Source organism: Natrix helvetica (assembly GCF_964273705.1).
Source record: "Natrix helvetica genome assembly, chromosome: 1".
Taxonomy (NCBI): domain Eukaryota; kingdom Metazoa; phylum Chordata; class Lepidosauria; order Squamata; family Natricidae; genus Natrix; species Natrix helvetica.
The window spans coordinates 133,537,531-133,564,413 of record NC_138548.1 but is presented as its reverse complement, the minus strand read 5'-3'; the positions used below and the strand labels follow the sequence as shown (position 1 = coordinate 133,564,413).

The 26,883-nt window shown below is 40.7% G+C and overlaps 1 protein-coding gene across 1 annotated transcript in view; it reads right to left on the bottom strand.

The window, feature by feature from the left end:
* Positions 1-206: 206 nt before the first annotated feature.
* GLI2 (GLI family zinc finger 2) overlaps positions 207-26,883 on the bottom strand; it is a 270,161-nt gene continuing 243,484 nt past the window's right edge. Inside the window, exons 9-14 of the mRNA XM_081968304.1 lie at positions 23,693-23,824; positions 18,997-19,146; positions 16,973-17,137; positions 12,781-13,062; positions 6,879-7,215; positions 207-4,095 (exon numbers count right to left, since the gene is read on the bottom strand). Coding sequence (XP_081824430.1) covers positions 1,742-4,095; positions 6,879-7,215; positions 12,781-13,062; positions 16,973-17,137; positions 18,997-19,146; positions 23,693-23,824 — 3,420 coding nt within the window. The 3' untranslated portion in view covers positions 207-1,741. The remainder of the gene's footprint in view (positions 4,096-6,878; positions 7,216-12,780; positions 13,063-16,972; positions 17,138-18,996; positions 19,147-23,692; positions 23,825-26,883) is intronic.

Genomic DNA, 26,883 nt, shown 5'->3' with positions numbered 1-26,883 from the left:
GGCAAAGACACAGAAGACCTTTCTGAAGGACTGCTGTTGAATCTCCTTGTTTTCTCCATGCTTAGGCAATATGGGAAGGTCTTCAAAGCAGCTACACTAAGCCTTCAAGAGATTATGCCACTTAAGAGTTCCAGCAGTGGATTTCAAGAAGTGCCTGGCGTTATTTATTAATTTCATGCTTAAATTATTTTCTTTCTGTGCTACCCCCCCTTTTCCAAGGAACTCTGAGCAGCTTTTTAATCTCACAATAATGACATCACAATTGGCCGAGCAAACAGAAGATCATTTTTACCAAAGCCAGTTGTCCACCTCCATAGTGACACTCAGAGCTAACCCATTAAACAGTTTGATATAACACCTGGGAGGGATGAACAAATGTTATGACATAAAAACGTACCCATTTCTGCAGCATCATTTTTTATGTCATATTTCACAAACTCCAGCATTGTCCTTTTTGCATGAGCAATTCCAAAGTGACGTCCATAGAAACTCAGAGTGATCTGTGTTTCACACCGTGTATGGTAGGGATTTTTTTCCTACCATGTTTTCCCGAAAATAAGACAGAATCTTATTTTCTTTTGACCCCAAAATAAGCACTTGGCCTTATTTTGGGGAAGGTCTTATTATTTTTTGAGGTGCAGGAGGCGGTGAGCATGGTCACCTCATGGCTGCTGCTGTGTTGCAGTATTTTGGGGGGCAGGGCTTATTTTCAGGGAAACAGGATACAATATTTTTAAATTAGCTTGGTTTTCAAACCTCCACTACATTCTCCATGATAGCCTCTGATTAGAAAAGCAAACAAACCAAAACCTAATAGGCTGTTCCGTTTCTCACATTTCCCCATCAGCGTGTCTCTCTCAAATGTCTTTTTAGCAACACAGTGTTGCCTGACATAAATGCATCTTTATTTTATATATGCTTCTGGCAATACACACTTTATTTGACATTATTGGACAACAGATGCCTAGACGCCTCAACTGCTAATGCACAGTAAGGCACTTCCCCTCAAAGCTGATTCTCAGCTAAGCTGCAAGATACAAAGAGCGATACTGGCTGTAATAAGGATGTTTTGTGTGTGTGTGTGTGTGTGTGTGTGTGTGTCTGCGCATGCATGCACAACTGGTCATAAGCAAAGCATGAAGCATTTATAGTATGGATTTGCATATGGTTAAATTTATAACTCTCGCTAGGGAGGACAAGGCATTACATATTTGCAGCTATAGGTAAGGGAAAGCCAAAAGAAGATTGCAAAAAGTAAAGCTTCATTTGAAACATTGATTATTTTAACACATGGCTTTTGAGTGTCCCACAACTGGCAAAGTGCCATTTAATTTTGAGGTTGATGGTTTGAAGAAACGTTAACCCTCTGCAAGCTAACAAGGGAAGGGAGGGTGGCAATGGCAGTCAGGTTTTTGAAAGGATTCTCAATGTGCGTACCTTTTATAAATGGTGACACACTTTAGAAACTCCCCAAAAAGCATTCCCCCAAAACAAGCACCAAAATAATACTAGAAGTGCATCCTTTCAGTGCTTTTTTTAAAAATATAGTTTATGCATGTTTGTACAAAGATTTTTTTTTTCTTACTTGGAATTCCCTTAATATGTTTTAATACTTGTAAAAGTCTACTCTATGGAAACTTCTTTTTCCTTCTCCTTTTTTTTTTAAAAGAAAAGCACATTCATAATGTTGCCCAGCACATAATCTCTGGATATATCTAGAGGTACATTTGTGCTTTATGCATTAAGACATCATGTTAAGAAATTTGCTCTCTTCTGCCAGGGTAGTCAGCATAGAATTCATGTCCCCTATTGCCATGTTACTAATTCCAGCTGGTATAGCTGGCAGTGTCAGAGAATTTCGGGGAGTTGTAAGGCGAGAAGAGTTCTGAGAGAGATTCTGCAGGATGCTAGGGCTCAAGGTTCCTGACATCAGACTTGAATGGTCGCCATCATCCATGATAGCATCAAAATCTATCTGAGGAGATTCCAGACCCTGAGAATCCACTGTGCTAGAAACTTGGTTAGCACCAGGGGAAGGCATGGTGGCTGGTTTGGTGTTCAGCACACATTGTTGTCTGACATTGTAATCTGTTTGGTTGTTGACATTCCCATTTTGTTCATACATATGTATTTGACCATAATAGTGCATCGAATGGCCTTCCCTCATATTACTGTTAAATTGTGGTTGCAAGGATCCTACACCAGTTGTTCTCCTGGGGGAAGAGTGTGCCCTTTGCTGCCCTGAACTCACATCATTTGTAGGGTGAGATATTCTCACGTATCCCAACTGCTGCCCAGCACGGACTCCTTGGTGCTTGTTTCCTGGATTAGGATTAGGTGGAGGGTGAGGTTGTACCATTGAGGAAGTGAAGCTCTGTCCAACGGTACCAATTGTATTCTGTGGTGGCTCAAAGTTTGGTTGATTTGAGGTTATTAATGCAGAAGCTTGGTGGAAATCCTCTTGTGTCATGGAGAAGTTCATATGGCTTGACTGAGATGAAAAGCTCTGCTGATACCCGGGCTCCTGCATGTCTTGACTGTGCATTACATATTCTCTGCCATTGCTAACGATTGAAATGGGATTAGCCGCGTTATCTAGTTGCTGAGAATGAACGTGGAATGCAGGCTTCATGGTCATGTTATTACAAGAAGGAGAAAGTTGGGTGACATCACCACCCATCGTATTTGGACTTAGCATCTGATGAACTTGGTTGAACACCTCATGGGAGTTCAGGTCTACGTTGTTACCAGAACCTGGATTCACCTGCTGCTGCTTTAAGTGCATGCAATTGAGCCTTTGTCCATCCATGCTGGCATTTTTCTGCACAAATTGCTGCAGATTCCCATTTATGTTGTTTTGGCCTACCGGCATCTGCTGTTGGTTGAAGTTCTGATACTGACCAAAATTTTGCTTCTGATGGAATACAGCCAGGTTCCGCTGAGGGAATGACTGTTTCGCTTGAGAGGAGGGTACATCAACAGTTCCTGAGCTAACTTCATTCCACTGGACTGGCATGTTATTTTTATGCACGTTAGAGTTAGCTCCATAGTTTATTTGGCATCCGCCACCAACAGAGGTTGAATGGTTCATACTCAGATCGGGAACAGCCATTCTGCGCTGGTTTAATGCATTGTTATTTTGCACTTTTGCGTTTACTTGGAAGTTTTGCATTTCACTGGCGTACCCTGTAGAGGAGTTCTCTGTGGCAATCCCATTATTTTGGGATTTGATGTATTGCACCACATCATCAGGTAGGACAATATCGTCATCTCCCACAGAACCATCCGTCTCGCCAGGCATTGCTTCCATGGCAATATTTTCACTAATACTTGGGGGTCGTGGGGAGTACACATGCCTAGCAAGGCTCCTGTCTGAATATGGAAAGACTGGAAGGTTGAATTGTCTTCTGTCTGCATGAGGGTGAAGGAGATTCATGCTGTTGGTGCTATTGAAAGTGTTGATTCTAGGAAGGGAACTTGGGTCCCCAGCAGGCCTCCTCACTGGATCACTGGCCCGTCTTGCACTATTCCCAGGCACTTCATGAGAGAATGCAGCCGATGTCCCATGCACATAAGCATTGCTGTCACTACAACGCCTTGACCCTGGAGGGAGACGAAATGAAGGCAAAGCAGGATCTGAACCATCAAGGAGAGATATTTTATTCCTCAGGGTCATTCTTTCCATGTTAGGTAGTGGTGTAGGTGGTGGGCCACCTGTGGCAGCAGCATACCTAGCTTTCAGCCTGTACTGCTGAGCTGGTGTGAGATTCAGGAGACCAGAGACCCCATTACATTGACTGGCATCACTTGACCTTCGAGAAGCATCTGTGGAAATGGGATCATAGGAGTCAGCAGAGCTTGTGTTGTTAGGACGATTTCCAAATTGAGAAGCTTCACTGGAACGGCGGCTGGAGAAGTAAGGGGATATTCCTGATGATCTGCGGCTGACTGTGTAGGCAGAACTGATGGTACTGGTTGAGCTGTCACGGCGTTCGGCTAGTTGGTTTAGCATGGTAATTTCACTGATGGACAGCTCATTTATCCTTGGGTTAGGCAGTATTGTAGAGATGCCATGCATATTGTCCAGCAGACAACCTGAAAGAAAATGAGAGAAAGTAAGAGTATTGGTCAGTGACTAAAAAAGAAAGGCATCCCATTATTGTACTTGGATACAAACAATATCATTACCGTCATGTTAAATACTTATCCAGCTCACGCATATAGATAAAGCAGGTTGGAAAATGGAAAGTGATCTGGAAGGATCATTGTTGTCGTCCAAATTATTTCCAACAAAATTGGGCAAAGAAAACTATTGTTTGTCCACATTGTATCTTATAATTTATGTTGATTGCTTTTATTTAGTATCCTATGACTATCACTGAGTGTTGTATCTTATGATTTATGATGATTGTATTTTATGATTATGATCATGATTTATCACCTGTTGCTTGTATGTACCCAGAGAGCTTATGCACCGGAGACAAATTCCTTGTGTGTCCAACCACACTTGGCCAATAAAGAATTCCATTCTATTCTATTCTATTCTATGCTATGATATTATATTTTATATACAGCACAAAATACAGATGATCAAGAAAGACAGCAATGACAATCAATGATAGAACTGATTGCTTTGGCGTCATTGAATTAACAAATAAGCAGTTGGAGTGGTAATATTTTTAGAAACAGACTGTCAGAATTAAAAAAAAAAGGGTATGGACACATGAGTTGTTTGAAGTAGTACAACTGATTAACCATGAAAACCATGAATATGAGGTATTGAAATTATGGTATTATTCATCTACACCTCTTTGATGTCCATAATACTTCAGTAAGCTGATATTTTGGCACCTGTAAATATAGGGCACAAACAAAGAAAGCTCCAAATTTAAAAAAAAAATCCATGCCAACTTCGTGTCTTTTTAATTTCCCATATGAGTCTAAGGGTGATGGATTGAAATCAGAAAATGTTTATCAAAGAATTAGAAGATTTGTTCAAGATAGCAGGCTAAGGGTTAGGGTTAGGTTAATGCTAACCTAGAAAACTTCTACCATGTCCCCCCCTCCCCCAATAAGCACCAGGTCTTATTTTTGGGGGATATCTCACCCGCTTACCTTAGGACCACTGCAGCCAGGCATCTCACGCTCTGACATCAGTTGAACCACTACCCGTTTTCTTCTGCTCGCGGCCAGATGCCGCATGACTTGTTGTGCCAGTGCTGCCATTTGTGGCAGGAGCTGTGGGGTATATTGAGCCATTGCATGTGCAGTGGCACTGACATGATGTGCCATGCAGCATCCTGCTGTGAGAGGCGGCACAGGCATGATATGCCATGCAGTGTTCTACCACAAGCAGTGGCACCAGCGCGATGCACCACATGGTGCCTGGCCACAAGCTGCCGCAGAAGAAGTCAGGCAACAGCTTGACAGGTTCAGGGCGTGGGAGGTCTTGCTGCGGTGGTCCAAGGTAAGTGACGACAGGGCGCTTGGGGCAGCTCACCATAGCTTGATTTTTACATATGCGCCTTGCCCCACCTCGTACAACCAGATGGTGGGCAGGGTTTAAGTAGGGTTTAGTTTTGGGGTAGGGCTTATATTAGGCAAAGATGTGAAAATTGGGCTGGGGCTTGTTTTCAGGGTAGGTCTTATTTTAGGGAATCATGGTATATTAGTCGTTTTATTACTGTGCAGGTAGTCCTCAACTTATGACTGTAATGGAGTCTGGAACTTCTGTGGCAAGTCATAATGGTCATAAGTCAAGACACCCACATAACAAGGTCTGATTTTATGACTTTTTTGTGGCAGTCATTAAGCGAATGCTGCAGTTGTTAAGTGAATTCATGGATGCCTATAGGCATTTTTTTTTTGCCAGAAACCATATAAAAAGGACGGGAATCATAGTCACATGATAATGGAACACTGCAACTGGCTCATAAGGTAAACTGGCTATCAAAAGCCCGAAATGCAGTTATGTGACTCTGGACCAGGTTATAACTAGGGTTTTTTTGGGTGGGGGGGCTTCTATCATAACTTGACTAAGCAACATAATCACTAAGCAATTAGCTGTTAAATGAAAAATACCTGTACATATTTTGAATGGTCTGTAGAGATTCTCAGTCATCCAGGTCATGGTGATCCCAAAGGTGCTGTTTCAGGAGACAACTGGACTATTCTGTCAGAGCTGAAGAAACTTCTTGGATGAGAAGTGAAACGTCTTCAAAGAAAGAAAGTCCAGTTGCCTCCTGAAAAAGCACCTTTGGGATATATTTTGAATTGGTTAACCGGGCTAACTTGAATTGACATTTTTTTTTCTTTGTTAAGTGTTTGGAAGGCACTAATTTTATTGTACAAAAATTAGACAGCCAAAAAAAAAATGTACATCTGTTCAAATCGTAATTTTATATTTCAAAACTGGCTACCATCCCAATATCCTTGTTCATTTTCTGCAAGTCAAGTGTAATGCAAGATGTTATCTCTTTCAAGACTGAGACATCACAAGAGATGCTGGTTGCACATCCCCGTCTTCTGTTTCAAGTATGAACCTGCACATTACTTTTCAAGAGGGCAAAAAAGACGGAAATATCGAACATTGGAACAGAACATATTTTGCCCAGGTAAAATTTGGAGCACATCCTCTTTCAAGTTGGCCTATACGCTTGAGTTTCTATCTCATGCACTGGTTGTCATAACAATTAAAAAACGCACAAAAGCAATAGTACAGTGGGATACAGGAGCAGAGACAAGGGAAAGGGTGTTTGTGCACCTATTTAGCTCATCTTATAGGTTTGGATCCCAATTGAGCCTCTGACACTGTTTTAAGTACAGGAAAGCTATTCAGACACACTGGTGGGTAGACATCAAATAGAAGGCTGACTTACCATTGCCTGGGATGGGAGGCAGCTTGCTGTTTTTGACTTGTGGTGCTGGATTTGCCCATGAGCAAGAATCCTTCACTGTCCTGAGTTTCTCTTTCTTGAGCTGCTCAAGGCGTTGCATTGCTGTCATGTTTTTCCTTAGTTGAAGACTGACAGTTGAGTTGCCAGATGAGACTGTCGAGTCCACAACAGGAGTATTATCCTCCAACACAGTCAGGTCCCCCAGACTTCCCCCACTGTGCATGTTCATTTCCACTCCACTGTCATTGTTGTTGATGCTCCCAAGGGGTGATGGTTCACTGCTGCATGATGATTGGCCACCAGGACTGGACTGATACATCTTAAAAAAGCAAAGAAAAACACCAATTGAAGACATTTCAGGTTTTCCCCAAGTGTTCTTAGTTAGCTCTATAAACTAAGGCTGCACTCAGAGTGGCTTCAATTCACAATTCACCGCAAGATTAACACAAACAAGACAACCTAACGAATTCCTAAGAAATATACTATTCTGCTAAACACTTGGAATGATCTGACATCATTTGATTATTTCGTATCTTAGCACATCTTTGTTTTTCATTTTTGTCTTACTTTGTGTTCTCCTCTGCTTCATTTTCCCATATTATATTTAATCTGATTGCCCGTGATGACCCAAATGATTGAGTTGGTGACTGGTCCATGACATCATCACAAAATATATTTGGGATGCATTGACAAATATCCCATAAGTTAATACTCCCTTAAGTTAAACTGCAGTGTGGATAAATGAAAATAAGGAAAAATAGCATTGAGAAGATTGAAATATTTCTGGTTTCCATCTGAACGTGTCAGAAATTAGCTATAAATTATAGATGCTTTCAGGGCCCAAGAAAATAAATCTTACCAGGGAGGGGGAGGATTTTCTTAACTAAACCATGTAAGTTTTTTTTTAAAAAGCAATTTAACTGATTAAAGAATTCCCCTGCAGACAAAGAAAAAAAATCAGAAAGCTTTACAGTGCCTATTGCAGCATGCCATCTTAAGAGTTCTCTTGTTTATCCTAGAAAGTTTTAATTTTTCTTTCTGAAAGTTCAGATTGTGTTCTTCAAACCTTGTTTTGATCTCAGGTCTGGGATTAGTGTGTGTGTGTGTGTCTGTGTGTGTGTGTGTATGTATGTGTTTGTGTTGTATTGATCTGTGTTTAAGATCGTTTTAGTTTGGTGTGGTTTTATATTTTGTTTTTACGCAGTTTTTGGTCCTGTACGCTGTCCAAATTCCATTGGAGTTGGACGGCTGTAACAAATTTGAATAAACAAAAATATTTTATTGACTTAAGCTCAGGTAGCGTATTAAATAGTCTCAGATTTAAATTAGCAGGAGAGGGAGAACTGTAGAAAAATTTAAGACGGCCTTCAGTACTGAAATTCGGTGTATTCAAGTCCATTGCAATTTCAATTTAAGCCAGATCTGTCCTTTAGGTAAACAAATCCTCATTACCTGATAAGTCAATGTGCCTATTATTGCCCATAAGGGTGATGGCACTGTAGTGTGGACACAGGATTTTCCATCAGATAAGCCACTGAAATGATTTACTTAATTTTTATGACTTTTTAAAGCAGTGGTATGTAAACAGCAGGGAGCTAAAAGCCAAGGAGGCGGATTTTCTTTTTCTATTAGCAAAGAATTATATGTGCTCTCTCAAGAAAAGTTAAGCTCTTGATGCCTCTGTCAGATAAACCTGGAACCTGAGTAGATTTCCCCCTTCTACAATGTGCCTGTTTTATCTGCGGGCAGAATCAAACCTGAAATGCTTTAGGCATCATATATGCTATTTGCTTCAAAGGCAAGCAGCATGCTTGGCTGACAGTCTTTATAAGCAGATAAGGGCATGATTTGCAGGCTTGGGTTTGGTAAATGTTTTTTATTAGGAATTACATTTCACGTTAAGTAATTTATCTGCAATAAAAGTTAAATGTCCTGTGTTGGCTCCCTCAAAGGAAGGCTGCTTCGTTTTCTTTTGCTGTCTGACCCATGGCATCATGATTTATGATTGCTGGCCCTCGATGGCTATAGACTGGGAACACTAGGTAACCCTGAGTTGAATTGACGTTTCTCTTTTTTTAGCACAATATCTATTCCTGAGGACTAAACAGGCGGTTCTGTCTACTATGCTTTATTTATCAAAGTGGATTTTCTTATGAACAAAGATTATTTGCAAAAGGACAGGAAAAAGAAGCCTTTTGTCAAAGTGAAATGTTCTAGCAAAAGGATGCTGGCAATGTAATTCATAATCAAAGAGGCCCAATGCTATAATAGCACTTAGCAATAGCACTTAGACTTATATACCACTTCATAGAGCTTTTACAGCCCTCTCTAAGCGGTTTAGAGTTAGCATATTGCCCCCAACAATCTGGTCCTCATTTTACCCACCTCAGAAGGATGGAAGGCTGAGTCAACCTTGAGCCTGGTGAGATTTGAACTGCCAAATTGCAGTCACCTGGTAGTCAGCCAAAGTAACCTGCAGTTCTGCACTCTAACCACGGTGCCACTGTGGCTCAACAACATAATGTTGTTATAACAAGAGGGTCTTGGCCAATATGAACACAGTAATGGAATAATATTTCTGCCATTTCTTAAAATATCTTATATAAATGGCAGGTGGCACTACAGGTAGTTCTCAACTTGCAACAGTTCATTTAGTGAAAGTTCAAAGTTACAGTGTACTTTGAAAAAAGTGACATGACCGTTTTTCACACTTATGATGCAGTAGCATCCCTGTGGTCACATGATCAAAATTCAGACACTTGGCAAGGGGTCCATTTTTATGAGGGGTTGCAGTGTCCCGGGATCATGTGATCACCTTTAGCGACCTTCTGACTAGGAAGGTCAACGGGGAAACTGGATTCACTTAACAACCGTGTTACTAACTGAACAACTGCAGTGATTCACTGAATAACTGTGGCAAGAAAGGTCGCGAAATGGGGCAAAACTCATTTAACAACTGTCACTTAGCAACAGAAATTTCGGGCACAATTGCGGTCGTAAGTCGAGAGCTACCTGTACTTATTTCTGTGGAAGCACATATTTCACACCATAGTGCCGTGATGGCAAACCTATGGCACGGGTGCTTGAAGTGGCATGCGTGGCATCACCCGTTCCTCTTCCAGGTTTCTGGTGCGCATGCGCATGCAACGATCATCTGGTCTTTGTGCATGCGGCAGTGCCGGAAACTGGAAGAGCTGGTCTTCCATTTTCCAGCATAAACATGTGCGCCGGCTAGCTGATCAGCACGCACGCATGCACAGCAGTAACCGGAAGACTTTCTGGCCGGTGCACATACGCACACCAGAAACCATAAGTTCATTTTCTGGCACGTGCATGCCCCCTGGGCAACTCCTCTTCCTGGTTGCAGCCCAGATGAGCACTTACGCATGCGCAAAGCGCTCCCTTTTCGGCATTTGGTGACGAAAAGGTTCGCTGTCACTGCCATCGTGTATCCTAAGCTGAAAATTTCATTCAAAGGAGAATCGGTTGTCTGTTCCACACTGTTTCTTGAATTGAGGAATTACCACTCCCTCGTAAATTTTGGACCAGGTAGGATTTGTCTAATGAATTTTATAGGCGTGGATTCTCAATAGGATAGTTAGTTTACTTGTGGAATGCCAAACATAGAAAGGATGAGAAAGAAAGAATTGCAGAACACTGTAACAGATACTTAACTATAGCTGCTTTTCCAAACAGGCCATCATAGCTCCTGCAGGAACTCTACAGAGACCAACCACAGCTGGTTTGCTTAGTCACACACACACAGGACAAAGCACATTATGTCCTTTGTAAGAGGCTTTGACAAAGACAGGGTATTTGCTCACCTTAGTACCGACTGTCCTTGTGAAGTTGAGTAGAAAAAGTGAAGAGAGGAGAAAGAACAGGTTGTTAGAACGCAGACAACACAAAGGGGAAGGGTTGAGGTTATTGAAGGAACAAGACATGAGGCAAAAAAAAAACACCAATAATGGCAGATTAGCAACAGCCACAGCACAGATAAAAAAACTACTCGAAAGTCTGTAACATCACATTTATCATCTGTTTTTACACTACCGTGAAGGTACATAGCCCTTTACAGAATCCAAATGTGACAATATGCCTTGGTACACAATCAGTACTGACGTCTCATCATGAGGGATCAGAAAATAAATATTTTCCTGAAATAATTTCACTCCTTCACCCAGATGTCCTGAAGTGGTATTTTGTACCACTCAAATATACAGAATGTGAAATGTAGCTCTCCATGTTATCACTACCATTAAAAATGTATATCTTATTTAAACATCAGTAACGCACTTCACATTTGTGTTGACATTTTCTTAGGGATACCTGTTCAATGTATCCAGGTTTTATATTTAATTCAAATGCAATTTCTGGGATATCATAGTGCAGACCTACCAGCTAAATCATATCTGCAATGAATTTAAGGTATGTATTTCTCAGCCTCACCACCTGTCATCTGGTTATGTAAAAATCAATGTATTCTGCAGAATTGATAATTAATATAGTTATTGCATAAATGGTTTAAATATTTGTCAATATTATTAGTCTCATGTAATAAATGTCAATATTATTTTAAAAAACAGTGGTTGAGTTTCGTTTACTTTTGATTACTTTGGAAAGAACATGCCATGGCCAGGGGTGGGGTGAACAGAGAGCCAGTTGCTAAAAATTTTCAATCCCACCCCTGGCCATGGCCCATATTTTAGCCAGATGAATAAAGCCAGACCAGGCCACACACATTCATTCACATACAAATATGGGCATTTTCCATAGGTTCTGTTGGGAAGAAGAATGTTTATTTAATATTTTAAGCAATATGTCCTCTTGTCCATCTTTCTTGCTAGGGGAGAGAAACTCCACCAGCTTCTAGTCAAAATTAAGACGAAGAACACAATAGACAACACACAATTATCTTCTCATTGCAAAATGCTCCTGTCCTCATACTGAAATTTCCAAGTTAGTATGCGTCAATGAGGTGACTGGATGGAGTCACTGAAGCAGTTGGCGTGAGCTTAAATAGACTCCGGGGGATGGTAGAGGACAAGAAGGCCTGGAGGAATGTTGTCTATGGGGTCGCGATAGGTCGGACATGACTTTGCAAGTAATAACAACAATGCCTGCCTGTGTCACTAAATACTGCAACTAAAGAGAAAAATTGAGGAAAGCAAGAAAAGCAGAGCAGATGCTGAGGTGAGTTGTCACAGGAGTAGGAAAGTTTATCACAACTTTGCTAGGATATTTAGAGAGGGTATAATTTGCGTAATGTGTCAAGAATGTAGCATAGAACTCTACATCTGAATTGTGGTTTGGAGCTTGTCGCACTGAGTTTTCAAAGCGTCTTTTCATAATAGTTTGGACAACCAAATGGACAATACTAGGACAGAGCATAATTATGGTCTTGCTTAGAACATAGGCATCAGAAAAATAAAGTCTTTGTACAAAAGAAGAATACTCTGGCAATTGTAGCTTTATTTGCTATTAAAATTCAAAATATTATCTCTCTGAGGGTGGACAAGTGTATTTCATGGATGTGCTCCTGGGAATCCTATTAAATTTTAATCACAGTGTAATATAAAAGCTAGTCTGCTGTTTCATTCATCAGGAAAAACAGTTTTCCCATTCTTAGAGAGAAATTCCAAATGTTAATTTTTCATCTTTTGTTGGGCTTATGTATGTAAATATCTATTATACATGTCTTAAATCTGACATGCAAAGGATGCTGAAAAAAATGGAGCTGGGCTAAGGCAAAATCTAAACTGGGAGATCAGAAAAGATTGCACATCTGTGTGTTTGAGGGTGAGGTGGAGAAAGAGTCAATATCTATTTGCTACATATTATGCAGTACTGTCAATAAGTCGACTAAAGCAAGTGCTTCTCTTACCACAGACTTCTCTGTCTTTATCGTTTTGACTTGTAAACTGTCCTCTGTGCCTGCGGTGGTGCTGTTTGCCTCCGTCCGCTCTTCAGTAGACCGGCTGCTTTGCTTGGCACTTGCTTCATTGTCATTGTTTTCCTTAAGGACAGGTGGCCTCAGATGAATGTCATTGCGTTGCTTTTTGGTGACGTGGGCATCCGGTCCATGCACCGTCTTCACGTGTTTCCTGAGAGAACTGGGGTCTGTGTATCTCTTGGTGCAGCCTGGGATCTTGCAGACATAGGGTTTCTGCCCAAAATAACAAAGCTGAAGTGATTCACCAAAATAATAATAAAACAGCCGAGATATGTAGTTTAGTGGCAGTTTTGTGGAGAGAAAATGGTGAGAATGTGAGAAAGGTAAGAAAAGTATGTGAGAAAGGTAATTTTTTTTTACATTTAGGCAAGAAAAACCAAAAGCACCGGGACCACAGAGAAGAGGGGGGGTCAACCTGTCCTTCAAGGCACCTGAAGGCAGGACAAGAAGCAATGGATGGAAACTAATCAAGGAGATGACCAACCTAGAAATAAGGAGAGATTTCCTGACAGTCAGAACAATTAATCAGTGGAATTAATCAGGACTTGCCTCCGAAAGCTGTGGGCGTTCCAACACTGGAGGTTTTTAAGAAGAGATTGGACTGCCATTTGTCTGAAATGGTATAGAATTTCCTGCCTGAGCAGGAGTTGGACTACAAGACCTCCAAGGACCCTTTCAACTCTGTTATTCTGTTATTTTGTGACATGGGGCTGATATGTTTTAAATATACAGCAACTTGTGTACGTATCATAGATACTATCACTACCCAGACAGAAGTGTATTTTTACATTCTGGGACCTTAATGTTGCTGAAAGAGGAACACTTTAGGAGTAGATAGCTTGTTTTGTCAGATTTGCTTGGTTTGCAAACAATCTCGATGTGGCCTTCCTTTGGATCTATTCATTCTTCTTAGCTATTCATAATCAATGAAAGGATGATTCCAGTGTAAGAATCCTGCGTATGCAAAGTCCAAATGGAAAATGAGAAATTGTGAATTGTCAAAGCATTTTAACACTTGGCCCAATAATTGCATTGGACTGATGTCCATTTGTTCACATTACTGCATTAGGAAGATTAGCACGGGATGTGCCTGGGACATGCAAGAAATCTCTTTAGGGCAACTTTTATTTTCAAATGTAATTAGCTTGGGTCGTTGATGGGAGGGAGAGAGACATCCTATTCTACAGAAAGTAGAGTCAATGTGAACTGGGTTTGTAGCCCATCAGATCTCCCGCACATCTCCACCAACTGTCAAATGGGTAGCTGTTTATGCTGTGGAGTGAAATTCAAAGCCCCACAGTGATTTTTGAAGACGATACCATAACTTTGAAAATTTGAGCTGCCACTGATAACCACAGCACAAATAAACAGTGTTAGGCTCTACAGTTAGAGAGAGAAGCAAGCAAACAAGCAAGCAGAAAAGAGACCCTCCCTCCCCCTCCCCCAAGCAAAATGCATTTCTTCAAATCTGCTTTCAGCAAGATAGTTCTGGTATCTCCTTCTGAAAGGCTGGATTCATGTAACATTCTGCTTCAGGCTGCTTCAAGACTTTTTCCATTAGTTCTTAGAAGGAGACCATCCAAAGAATGCTAATTTACTGCTTAGCTTTTGTGCAAAATACTTTTTTTAACTTTCCTTAATTCTGATTTAGATATCGCTTTCCATACACAGGGAATGTAAAATCCTACTAGCTAATTCACCCATTTCTAAGATGGATGGGTAAGATCAGAAGGATGGAAACAATCTAGTTTCCCAGGTAAGAAGAGTGCCTTATATTCATTCACAGGCCCTTCTGCACTTCCTAATAGGATTAAAGGTAGGACCTAGACACACTAGTCCAGGGGTGGGTTCCGGCAGGCACTACTGCCGGTTTGCTCGTGGGCACAGTGTGCGCATACACAGATCAATAAAAATTGTTCTGCACGTGCGCAGAAGCAAAAAACAAGATGGCGGTGCCTATGGTGCCACCCGAAAAAATGTTTGGGGGCGTGGCAGGCTTGGGTTGCTGCCGGTTCCAGCGACCCAGGCCGCCAAACCACTACCGGTTCGGACGAACTGATCCAAATGGTAGGAACCCACCACTGCACTAGTCTCTCTGTGTGGGAGATGGGTAGTTTAAAAAGATGAAATAATATTTTATTATTAAATAATATTTATTATTAAAAATATTTACAGTTTTTAAAATAATTAACTAAACTGAAAATAAAAAGGGTCCTTTGAGCAAAAATGTTTAAGACCGAGTTGGGGTAGCAGATCCCAATGATCGGAACATAAAAGATGGCTGACACTATTCCAAAATGAATTAGAAACTCCTTTATTAAGGATGTTCCTATTTTATTGTAATCAGTCCTCTGAACCCACCCGGAAAGTTTTATCTTTCTCCTCTCGCAAAGCCCCTGAATCGATTCCATTGTCTACATTTCATCCATCTCATTTGATGGGCATGCAGGGGGATGTGCAAATAAACCGAATAACACAATAGTTACAATTTCTGCAAGTAGAGATTAACCAGAAACAAGCAACATTCTTAAAACATTTAAGGCAACAATGTTACCTTTGCTGAGGGTCTAAAGAGATAATAATAAGAAGCCAAGCATCATTTCTTTAGGGAGGAAACTATACAATAATTTAGATCTGCTCAAAAAGAAAAGAAAAGAAAAGAAAAGAAAAGAGGCCAATTTGAAGCTTCCACCAGCCTTGCCTTTGAGGGAAGAGAGACATATAAATAACTTCAGAAGAGAGAGAGAGAGACAGACAGAAAAAGGGAAAGAGGCAAGAGAGAGAAAAAAGAAAGAGAGTTGAGAGTTTTACAATAATCCCATCTGGAGAATTTGTTGCCTCTTGGTAAATCTACCTAGCTAAGTGTGAGCTGCCTACAAGCAGACTATTTGACTCATGGGCCTGCTTTGGGGTGCAGCTACAACTTTGGCTTATCTTAATTTTCTCTCCCCACCCCTCTTTCTTAGGGGGGCAAAATTTCCCCTGCTTAATGAAGGGTTTTGATGGCTCCACTTCTTACCAGTGGTAGCCTTCTGTCACCAACGCTGTATTTTGCCTTCGAGCCATCCATAACAAACATGAGATGGTATTTGTTAACAAAAATATTTGTTTGAAAGGAAGCGGTGAGGTGGCGAAAGAGCTTCAAAAGCACCTCACTGGGGTACATCACTGACAATGATCCCCGAGTTTTTGAATCCGATACCACTTTTTTCTGCTTAGATTGTTCCACTTGTTCATTATAAAGTATACTTATGATTAGATTATAAATTAATGGTACCCAGTCCCAGCGGTTTTTCAGAACTCTGGAGCATTTCCCCTTACTGTCCTTTGCTTAATTAGTGGTAATATAAGTTTCAACCTCAGCATTAGCCATTTGCAGCAGACCATCACATGTTGTTACAATAAATGCAATTTCCTGACCTTCCCCAGTTACTAATAATGGATCTTAATTAGCAAAGAAGAGGACACAACATTGGTCTTGTGCCCCAGCCCTACGCACTCCCAAGGCCAGCCATTTCATTTAGTTTTAGGCACTCAGAGGCTAGCTTGGTGAATTTATTTCACAAATATACCAATTAAAACTGAGCAGGAGGATTACTCAATCTGGCCCAATTTATATGAGAAAATGTGGTGGTATTAGTCTAGCAACATCTCCCCTTCCAGCACAATATATGAGAAAAAGTCACTATGGTAGGATTATAATACAAATCACTGCATATTATTAGCAACATAGAAAAAAAAGAGCAAGAGGTAAGGAGAGGAGGGTGGAAGGGAGAGGAAGAGAAGGAGAGAGGATAGGAAGGGGAAGAAGAAGAGTAGGAGTAGGGGAGAGGTAAGGGAAGAAGGAAGGGGAAGGAGAAGAGGAAGGAAGAAAGTAGAGAAAGGAGGGAGGGAGAAAATAAAGGGAAATTAAAGTGTTGTTACAACAGGGGGAAGGGATGGTAAATAAAGCAACCCAAATTGTATATTATAACCTATTAAATGGAATAGCAAATGTATAAGAATGACAAATGTAAAGAATAATAACAATTATGTGAACGTATACTTACAGTGGTATATAAGAGAATAAAAAAAATCTTTTTATATAAAAAAAGAAAAAAAGTTTGATAAAAACATTCCCTACCTCATTGGAATGTGTTCTGTTCTGGTGCTTTGCTCGATCGGAAGCATTTGAAAAGGCCTTATTGCAGCCCTCGTGTTCACAGACATAAGGTTTTTCTCCTGTATGTGACCTCAGGTGTGTCTTTAAGTTCTCTAGCCGCGAATAGGCTTTGGAGCAACCTTCAAACTAAAAAAAATGAAAGAAAATGGGAGTGTTAATCAGCTGGAGGCATTTTTCCATCTCATCTGGTTTTAATCTCTTGAAGAGAATAAATCCCAGGCAGATCTTAGCTTTCATGAGGAGTCTGAGACAGAGAAGGTCCTCCCCCCCCCCTTTTTTTTTCTTTTTTTAATGCAATTTGTGATCTGGGCAACTGATGGAAAGCAGGTGCTTGTACTTTTAAGACCAATCCACTCATTGGGGCTCTCTTCATCACAATTTTCATGCATGAAGCATTCCTGTTAGAATCTGTGTTCAGAACTGGGCTGCAGAGATCTGGATAGTCACTCAATTGTAGCAAAATACACCAAAACCTTTAACCAGCACATAGCAATTCTGAATGCAAACTTCCATATTTGAGCAGTTGGCCAACCAGTTTCCTATTTCTATGCCCGGATCTCAGTATCCGATGGGATTGACTTCCATCCAATTCTTTATCCTGAATAAGGATGCAAGAAGAAGTTTGTAACCTGACCTTCTGTTTGATATCCCATTCCTTATCTCAGTTGACTTTTAAAGAACAAGGGAAGGCTGAGACATGTTGCACAAGGAACCTGGACACTTCTTCAGTAAATGAAATTTTAATTTAGATTTTGGCCCTGTGTGGAAGGAGTCTTTAGCTCTGAAGTTAAAAGTGCCAATGGAATCACAGCTGGCTAGATGCTTCCATTCCTGGATGCAAGAGGCCAGGAGTGAAATGCTACTGGTTTTGCCAGTTTGCTAGCAAAAAATGCTAAGGTTCACCCGAACTGGTAGTAAAAAAAAGCTTTAAAAAGTGAAAAAAAAGGTGGCCACACCCACCCAGTTACATGACCCCCACCACCACCAAGCCACGCCCACAGAACCGATGGCAAAAAAAATTAGATTTCACCACTGCAGGAGACATTGTTTTAACCCTTAGAATTCTCAAATTACTTTGTGGTGTTTCAAATAAAGAACACATCAAAATGGGGGACATGAATCAGACATAATTAATTTTCTTTAATAGGAGACCATCAGAAGGAGGAGAATCAGAGCCTTGCTTGCTGTGAAATCTCTGCTTTGCTAATCTGCAGGAGATAGTGGCTACACAGCATAAAATCTCCTCTTGGTTTGCTCTTTGCAAATCTTTTGCTCTTTTGCTGGATACACAGTGGATATTTTGCTGCATATTATATACTTAATAAGCACAAGTGTGTAGACAGTAAGAAATGCAGGGATTTTTCTTCATATACTGAAACCGGCTCTGTGTTTATGGCCACATGTGGGGAATTATAGTATTGGAGACTTGGGGCAGAGCAGAGGTGGGTTGCTGCTAGTTCGGATCGGATCGGCCAAACCAGCAGTAGCTGCGGCAGAAAGCTCCGTCCACATACGCAGAAGCATTGTGCGCACACGCGAGCATGCGCGGGAGCGCGTCCAAACCGGTAGTAAAATAATTGGCAACCCACATCTGGGGCAGAGGCTGAAATCAGAGTGTGGGGTTCTCGCCTGCCAAACATCTTTCCTTCCCCTCCTTCTGCACCAGACCCCACCTTTGCAAAGAAATCCTGGGTTTTTCTACCTTGAGGTCCTAAAGACTTTCCTTCCAATCAGATGCAGATCAGAGAGAGAGAGAGAGAGAGAGAGAGAGATCCTCTTTTCCTTCTCTGCCACTGAAAGGGTCTTCCTCTCATTCGCTCAGTGCTATGGCAGAGGAAAGAGTTTATATCTTTAATCTGCTCCAGATTGCAAGGCGCTGCTGATCTGCTTGTGTTGGCTGGGGAAGCTGAGAGGCACATGCCTTGCAGTAGCTTGTTTGCAAAACGCCTCAGGCTGAGCACACTTCCGCAGTGACACTCTCTTACCGTGCACTTGTGGGGCTTTTCTCCAGTATGCCTTCGCATGTGCACCACTAGCATGTATTGTGCTTTGAAAGGCTTCTGTTCCCGGGTACATTCCTGCCAGCGACAAACAAATTCCTTCTTTTCCCCATGAATATGATCATTGTTGATGTGCTGAAAGGCAAGAAGAAGAAGAAGCTGGGCTGTGAAATGAGACGCTCGGCATCCCCATGTCACTTCTGCCAGGAAGATGGAAGGGCATCTTATTGTGCTCGGGTCTCTCCTTGACAGGTTGCCTAGAAGGTCTGGATTGCTCTTACATGAATAAAATCCTGTCACTGTATTATTAATGCAGTTGTTTTGGGTAAGTGGGCTTAGTTAAGTGTAATTTGTGTCTTTTTCTTTTGGGTGCCTTTCAGTCAACGTTGACTCCCAATGTCTGTCTGGACAAATCCCTGCAATTTTTGCTCTTTTGAGAACCAGTTTGTTGTAGTGCTTAAGGCATCAGGCTAGAAACTGGGAGACCATGAGTTCTAGTCCCACCTTAGGCATAAAGCCAGCTGAGTGACCTTGGGCCAGTACTTCTTATTTCACTTCTAAAAACCTTGACAAGAAAACTTCAGGGACTGAGTGGTCTGGGCATTTGTCAGGAGTAAACACAGATTTGAAGCCCCACCTCCCCAAAAGTTCTATTTTAAACTTCACCCTCCCTGCAATTTGCTCAGAGGAGGTCTGGCTTCAAAACGCAGTGTCAGATATTTCAGAATGCATCAATGTACATGTTTAGTTAGGGAAATCCTTCTGCCCTCCGGATGCTTTGTGTTATGGATTCATAACCTGTTGTCTTCACAATCCACAGCAATCACAAAACCTGGTCAGAGGAACACTTAGAGCATAAGGGTTTCTTAATTTTAATCCTGTTCTGGTTCAAACTCTTTTCAAATGAAACATACAATCGCCAGTTATTTAGGTCAGTTTGTTACATTTATTGCCTACTGTTCCAACAAGAGCTTTGAAGCAGTCCCCCCCCCCCCCCGCAGACTTGTCATTCAGGCAACGTGCAGGAACAAGCTTCTTTTGCTCTGTGTATTTGTAGAATGTACTTTGAGGACATTCTTGGATTGCAGACAGCTTTGAGTAAATTTCAGTTGCATTACAAGTTCATTTTGCATCAACATAAAGAAGGAAAGAAAGAAAGAAAGAGTTAACATGTTCCCAAAATGTGATCTAAACAGAGCATTGCTAATATGAAAGCCCATAAGGAATAATTTAAATCCACAGCATAAAAACTGTGATTCTTCCTTATTGTGATAATAGGGCAGTTCTTATTTGATGTCGCTCGCTTGCTTATTCCCTTAGATCTATAAGAACATCTTCTTTAGGCTACTAGCTGTTGCCCTTATAACAACTCAGGCCAACATATGCTGGTTTAATAGGCCTTTCACTGCTTGAAGAGATCTGTAGGTTTTTGATGGGGTACTGTCTGAGATTTTCTCGCACTCACATCAAACAGAATTCTAAGGTTGCTTCAGAAAAATTCATGACAAATAATGAAGTATCAAAGTGGAAACTGTGTAATGTGCATACAGCTATTAAGAAAAACGAAGAGTATAAGTAGTGTACTGTAGAATCATATGTGGATGCCATGTAATTCTGCCATACAAAGGATTGGTCTTCTGTGGTGATAGTTACACAATGAAATTGACCTGATTGTGAACCCTTAGAACCCCAAAGGTATCTGCTACTACGGAGTCTGAAGATATGGGAGAAGACACTAAGACCAGCTCCGTTACATGAACTGATATTACCTCTGCCTGTCCGCAGCCTCCACTTAGTGATGTGTTGTTGAAAATGATCCCTGGTTAAATAATTATTGAAAAATTCTTAAATCACTTGTAACAGGATAAGTGGATGGCAGAAGGACAAATCCTGTGTTCTGTATTTTTAAACAGATTTTTATCTGTATTTTTATCCTCTGATCTATAAGATTTCAGGGGATCCTGGTTCTAAGGTTGCAAAAGTATAGGAGATCACCAGAGGACAGCCAAGAGACTAACATAACTTTTCTGGCATCTGGTAATTTTTCTAGGTTCTTATAGCCCAAACCTAGTAAATCTAATTTTACTCAAATATTAAATTGTTAAGAAGTTATTCAAGTTATTAAATTGTTAAGAAGTTGAAATATTATATCTTGTTTTAAGGCTGACTTACTACATTTTAAGAAAAATATAATCACATATAATTATCCATAGTCAAAGAATATGAAACAAACCATTTTGCAACCGTATAATTGTTTCTAGATACAAAGTCTTAAAAATGCAATACCTGAAGGGGTTCTTAGAATCTGGATTTCCCCCCTCCCCCATTTAACACTGAGATTTAACATGTGTGCTGCATCCCTAGAGACACACAACTCATATGAGCCTGGATACTTTTGAGGAGAAGCATTCATGTGAAAGCAAAACTTCCTTTAATAACTGCACAGAGAGCACAATCTTATGTTATCTTTCTAAATTCTTCATATGCATTCCTGTCTAATACTTTGCAGCAGCATGTTTTCCCTGGCTCAGGGCTCTCCTGATTATTCTTCAATTGACTTTTACTTTTCAGAGTTTTGCAAACCCCCATTTATTTTAGACAGGCTTAAAAAAAATCACCCTTTCCTTTTCTCTGTAGAATTTAGAACAATATTCTTTTAGAGTAGAATTATCTCACTACTTCCTCGTAATTTGATGGAAAATAATGAGTCATTTTTGATATAACGGCAAGCCATGACATGACACTCTTTGCCTATCAGAAGTTGTTTATATGAACAGTTTTGGGCAAACACTATTGCATTTGAATAGGAAAAAACCATTTTTACAAACAATGATGAACTGGTTTGTTAAGAATCAAAAGCAAAAGTAAACAACTGGCTTGTATTTATTGTATTGAAGGAAGGAGAAAGAGTGAATAGAGACAAGTGCCTACAAGGTGGGAGCAAATGGCAATCCAAGCGTCAGCTCTGCTTTAGGTGTCATTTTGTAACATATTATTACTTTGTGTGGGTCGTGATATCATGAATCAAATCACCTTTAAGGCTTCATTATAGCTGCTTAAAGAGGTTATGCATGAGGCTCATGGATTTAGTATTATGCCTGAAGACCAAAGTCATCCAACAAATGTTATGGCCGAGCAGTGTGATGAACAAATAACATCTGAGTTGAAGTGTATCACTCACTACAGTGGCATTTCTCTAAAGAGGCACAATAGACATCAGACAGTGAAGTAATGCAAATTATGTCCACATAATATTTTACCTCTGCTGTGATTGGAGGGATACACATTAATGTGATCATGAGGAAGAGGTCATAGACCATTGTAATGAGCAGAAGAAATGCTCACTGAGAAATAAGAGGAAGATCCATAACCAACATTCAGATAAAAGAAATCTGAGTTTGGGGCAAAACTGTAACTAGAGTAAACATTGCAGACAAAACCTTCCCTGGTTCTCATGAAGATAAGTGGGTGTCTGCATGGGGGAGAGTCCATTCAGACTTGCAAGATTGTGTTACTGTAATCTTATTGTAAAACTCGTTTTTAGTTTCTTAAACAGGGTCTATCTTTAAGGGTGGATAGTTATTTCCTCAGTAGTGCCTAACAGTGTGTTCATATTAGTCATTGTTGAAATGTTTTTTTTTTAAATAAAGTTTTGACCAACAAAGAAATGTTAGAAAGTCTGACCTCATTAATTCAATTTTGAACAACATTGAATGATTTTTGTTTTTGGTGCCTTCGAGTCAGTCTTGACTCCTGTTGACTGCTGGAGTTTTTTTTTTTGGCAAAGTTTCAAAGTTTGTTCATACTTGCTTCCTAGGACTAAAAGACAGTGACTGGCCCAAAGTCACCTAGCTGGCTTTATATCTAAGGCAGGATTAGAACTTTCTGGCTCCTGATTTCTGGCCAGTACATCTCTGGATGACTCTAGATCTTATAAACTACTAGTGGGAAAAATGCATAATTTCTTACTCCAGTGTATTCCACAAAATGTCATAAGGATACCATTACAATGAACACAAGGTCTCAGAAGAAAGATGAGATACCAGTCTAACAAGGAGAGCTAAGTGGTGATTAATTTAGATGTGCACCTTATACTAAGGCAGCCACTACTCAAAATTGCCTAATATTTTCCCTCAAGAAAAATGTAAGACAGCATGAACAGTGATAGCAGGATCTAGCAGAAGCCCAGTTTCAATGGGGAGGTATCATCACCTGTACTATCGTAACGACTCTTGGGACATGTTCACCTGTTAGGCAGGACAAGGAAGCAGACATGACTGTGAGTGCCAGGAGAGCAGAGTGTCAAGCTGAAGTAGTCCTGCTTGTCTCTTCAGTGCATCTCTTCATTGCACAATCAGCACAAGACTGGATCACTCAGTAATTAGTCCACAAAGGTTTTCAGATTACAATAAAGTTCAGCAACAGATCAGTATTGATCCAAGAAGGCTGTGTGTGGTAACAATTATTCTTTCATGCTGGCTGCTGAGAAACATGGAAAACTATCCAAGACTTTCCTGCAGCTACATTCATCTGAACATTTGACTTCACTTGGCAAAGTTTCCCTATGCCCAGTTGGATCAATTTTAAAGCTTTGTAGTTTGAATTTTGGCTGTGCAACTCACATGATATGATGGGAGGATAAATCCTCAATCCAAGGGCTCTCTTTCCTAAGAACACTTACGTGGACCAGCTGCTCCTGCGTATCATACTCCTTTGTGCAACCTTCCCAGTGACAGTTGGTCTCATAAATAACTTCAGGCTCCTGCTTGCATTCGTCCTTATCAAGTTCTTCTTTCAAGTCTGTCAGAAGTTCCTGTAAGATATAAAACGTTTTAAGTAAGATGGACTGGCTTTGCCAGAAATCCTTAGTCACCCATAGATTAGCGAGCAGGTGCCATTGTGTCAAAGAAGAGAGCATTCCTGATCAGCTTAAGAAGACCTGAAATATACTTGCAGGAAGAGACAAGCACCATAAAGCTGGCCAGTTGGTAGAAAATGTGAACAAATATTCCTCTTTGTATTAAAGGCACATCTTCAGCCTGGGTGTTCAACAGCCATTTTATTTCTCTATCTGTCTTCCTTAAAACTCATTTTGCTCTCAAAAATTGATATGGCCTTTAATCGCACATTTTCATTAACAAAACTTAAGGAACAAATATGAAGCACAAAACAAGAGCTAGGTTCTGCAAAGTCAAACTGTAAAGGACAAAAGCTGATAGAAATGATTTAAAATAGGACAGGTACGGTTTTTTTTTTAAAGTAGGGTTGCTTTGTGTGTAAACCTGACATCAGGATATTCCCTGGAATGGTAGGGAAAGAGAAAGAGAAAGGGAGGGCCACTGGCCAAATATGTGTAGTAGGCATGCAGGAAGATACTCCATTAAAATTTAAATCCTAAGCCAAAAAAGCACTCAAGCAAACAGTGAGGAATGTAGGATGTATAAGAATTCTGCCTCTGCTTCATCCAGGGGCAAATGGATATTTTGCTCCCAACAGAATCTATGATGGCACAAATGCAAACATGAAGCTAAGTCTAGCCAGGGCCTGGCATGCTCTTAAAAATCCATGGCACTATAGCAGAAAGAGTGGGCATACTTTATTCAGCATGCAAAGTGACCAGGAATAGGGGCCTTCACTTCTCTTTTTTTGAATTGTTAAAATAGCCTCCCTCTTTTAGCAGAGCAGAGTTTTTTCCCAGGGCTTCCTAGAACAGAGGTCCCCAACCCAAAGGTGAGTTCCTACTGGTTCGGACCGGTTCGGACGAGTAGCTAGTAACTTGGCAGGACACACGCCCGAACCAGTTCTATCGGTGGCACCGTAGATGCCACCATTTTGTTTTTTACTTCTGCTCATGTGTGCGTAGAGTGCATCAAGTGCGTGCATGCCCGAAGCGTGTCCCTGAGTGAACCGGCAGTAAAAGAAGCCAGAACTCACCCCTGCCCCAAACCCTGGGCCATGGCCCACTACTGGGTCGTGAGCTGTTTGGGACTGGGCCGTGGAAGTGGCAGGTGAGTGTGTGCATTTGTGTGAGCTGCATGTGCTGGATGCTAATATGGAAACGTCTCCCAACCCTGGAAAGATTGGGGAACTCTGTCCTAGAATACCAAAGTAATTACAATTTTTGGTGATCAGCTCTGTTGATATGAACAGAGTTAACCTAATCTAATATCACTTTCATGCCTTTCCCATAATCAGGTGATCACATAATCATGAACACATTGCTGAAGGAGAAGTGTCTTACAATGAGCCTGTGGTGCAGGGAACATGGAGGATATTTCCATCATTCACAAAAAGAAAAGATGCAGTGGCCACTTTATACCTGAAATAAAACCAATTCAAACCCCTCCCTTCACTGGTATGTAGGGAGGCCATAAGAAAAAGTGCTCTGGACCAGAAATCTGTAGATAGGAAAACGGATAAAGTTTGGCATTTGAATTTTACACAGTTGAAGTTCCAGAGACAGCCCTAAAGATAAGCATAACCAGACGATGCCTATTTGCAAAAGTCCGTACTGTAGCTGAGGTATTGGACAAATCTAGTGAAAGATCCTGCAGCTTAAATAAATCATACGGGCCCTAACTCTCCAGAGCCACCTCCAGCCTGCAAATCTTTCAAGAGGAGAGTGATCCCATCCAGAACTGATCAAATACAAGAGAGTATAATACAACGATATGATACGTTAGATAACATATGAGATGGAATATAGGATGCCCAATTGAAGAGAATGAAAAGCACAATTTGAAAACAACGTGCCGACATTGGAAACAGAGCTCCAGTGTTCTCCAGAAAAAGCACATGGAGAAAAAGCCTTCTTTCATCGCTTCAACATTTCATGGCACGAGCAAAAGAAATCAGTGCAATTGTCAAGAAAGACTTCAAACATAACACAAGCGTATGATGCATATGCTTTTTGGGTGGACTTGTCCAGCATCAATAAAAGGGGGTGACAGAAACTGTGCATTCTATGCTTAGGCAGCCTGTGACTTGGATGCTGCTGCATGTCACCCTGAACTAACAAAAGGAGTTGCACAGGTCAACACCCACCACCTTCAGTAGGTCCCTAGAGAAACCCTCCAGCTTTTCCTGTTTGCTTCCATAATCCCTGGGATGAGAGAGAGGGAGGGAGGGAGGGAGAGAGAGAGGGAGGGAGAGAGAGGTCGATGGGAATGGGTGTCACTGCTGGGTGTGCATGTGAGCATATTTCAGCTCCCAACTGCGGGCTACCCACCTATGTTTAAAAGAAATCTGACAGAAGTTTGTCCAGCGTTGTGGTTAATTACACTTTATTTACTTAAAACATGTATGTAACTGCCCATCTTATAACCAATTGTGGGCAGCTCCCAACCAAAAGTAAAAATAACATAAATACTATAATAAAACGATAGAACTAAGCATAGAATCCTATGATAGTCTTTTACTCTTTATTTCTCCAGCTTTTAAATTCTCCAGAATTTAAAAGAACTGACAATTCAAACTCCTTAAAAAAAAAGATTCTCCTCAGAAAGATCAGTTTTATCAAAGATGCAATTAAAAAATGACTCTTCCAGACTAGGCTGTTTTCCAGTTCTGATGAAAAGGTTAAGCATAATGCAGTCTTTAGTCCTAAATTTTCCAGTGTCCTTACAATGCTGCTTTTATTTTTATTATGCCCATAAAGGGCTTCGAATACATTGATATAAAAGCATCTATAATCCTACTTGGCATCCGATTCTTTCAATATCAATTGGTTTTCAGAACTTGCTGTGGATTGCCTCTAGGTGCAACACTTTGTTCATTAATAGGCAAACTGAATCAATAAGAGTCTTGTTTTATTATTTTATTCTTTAGGTCCTCGTGGTGATTTCTTGTCACGACTCTAAATTTTATACAATT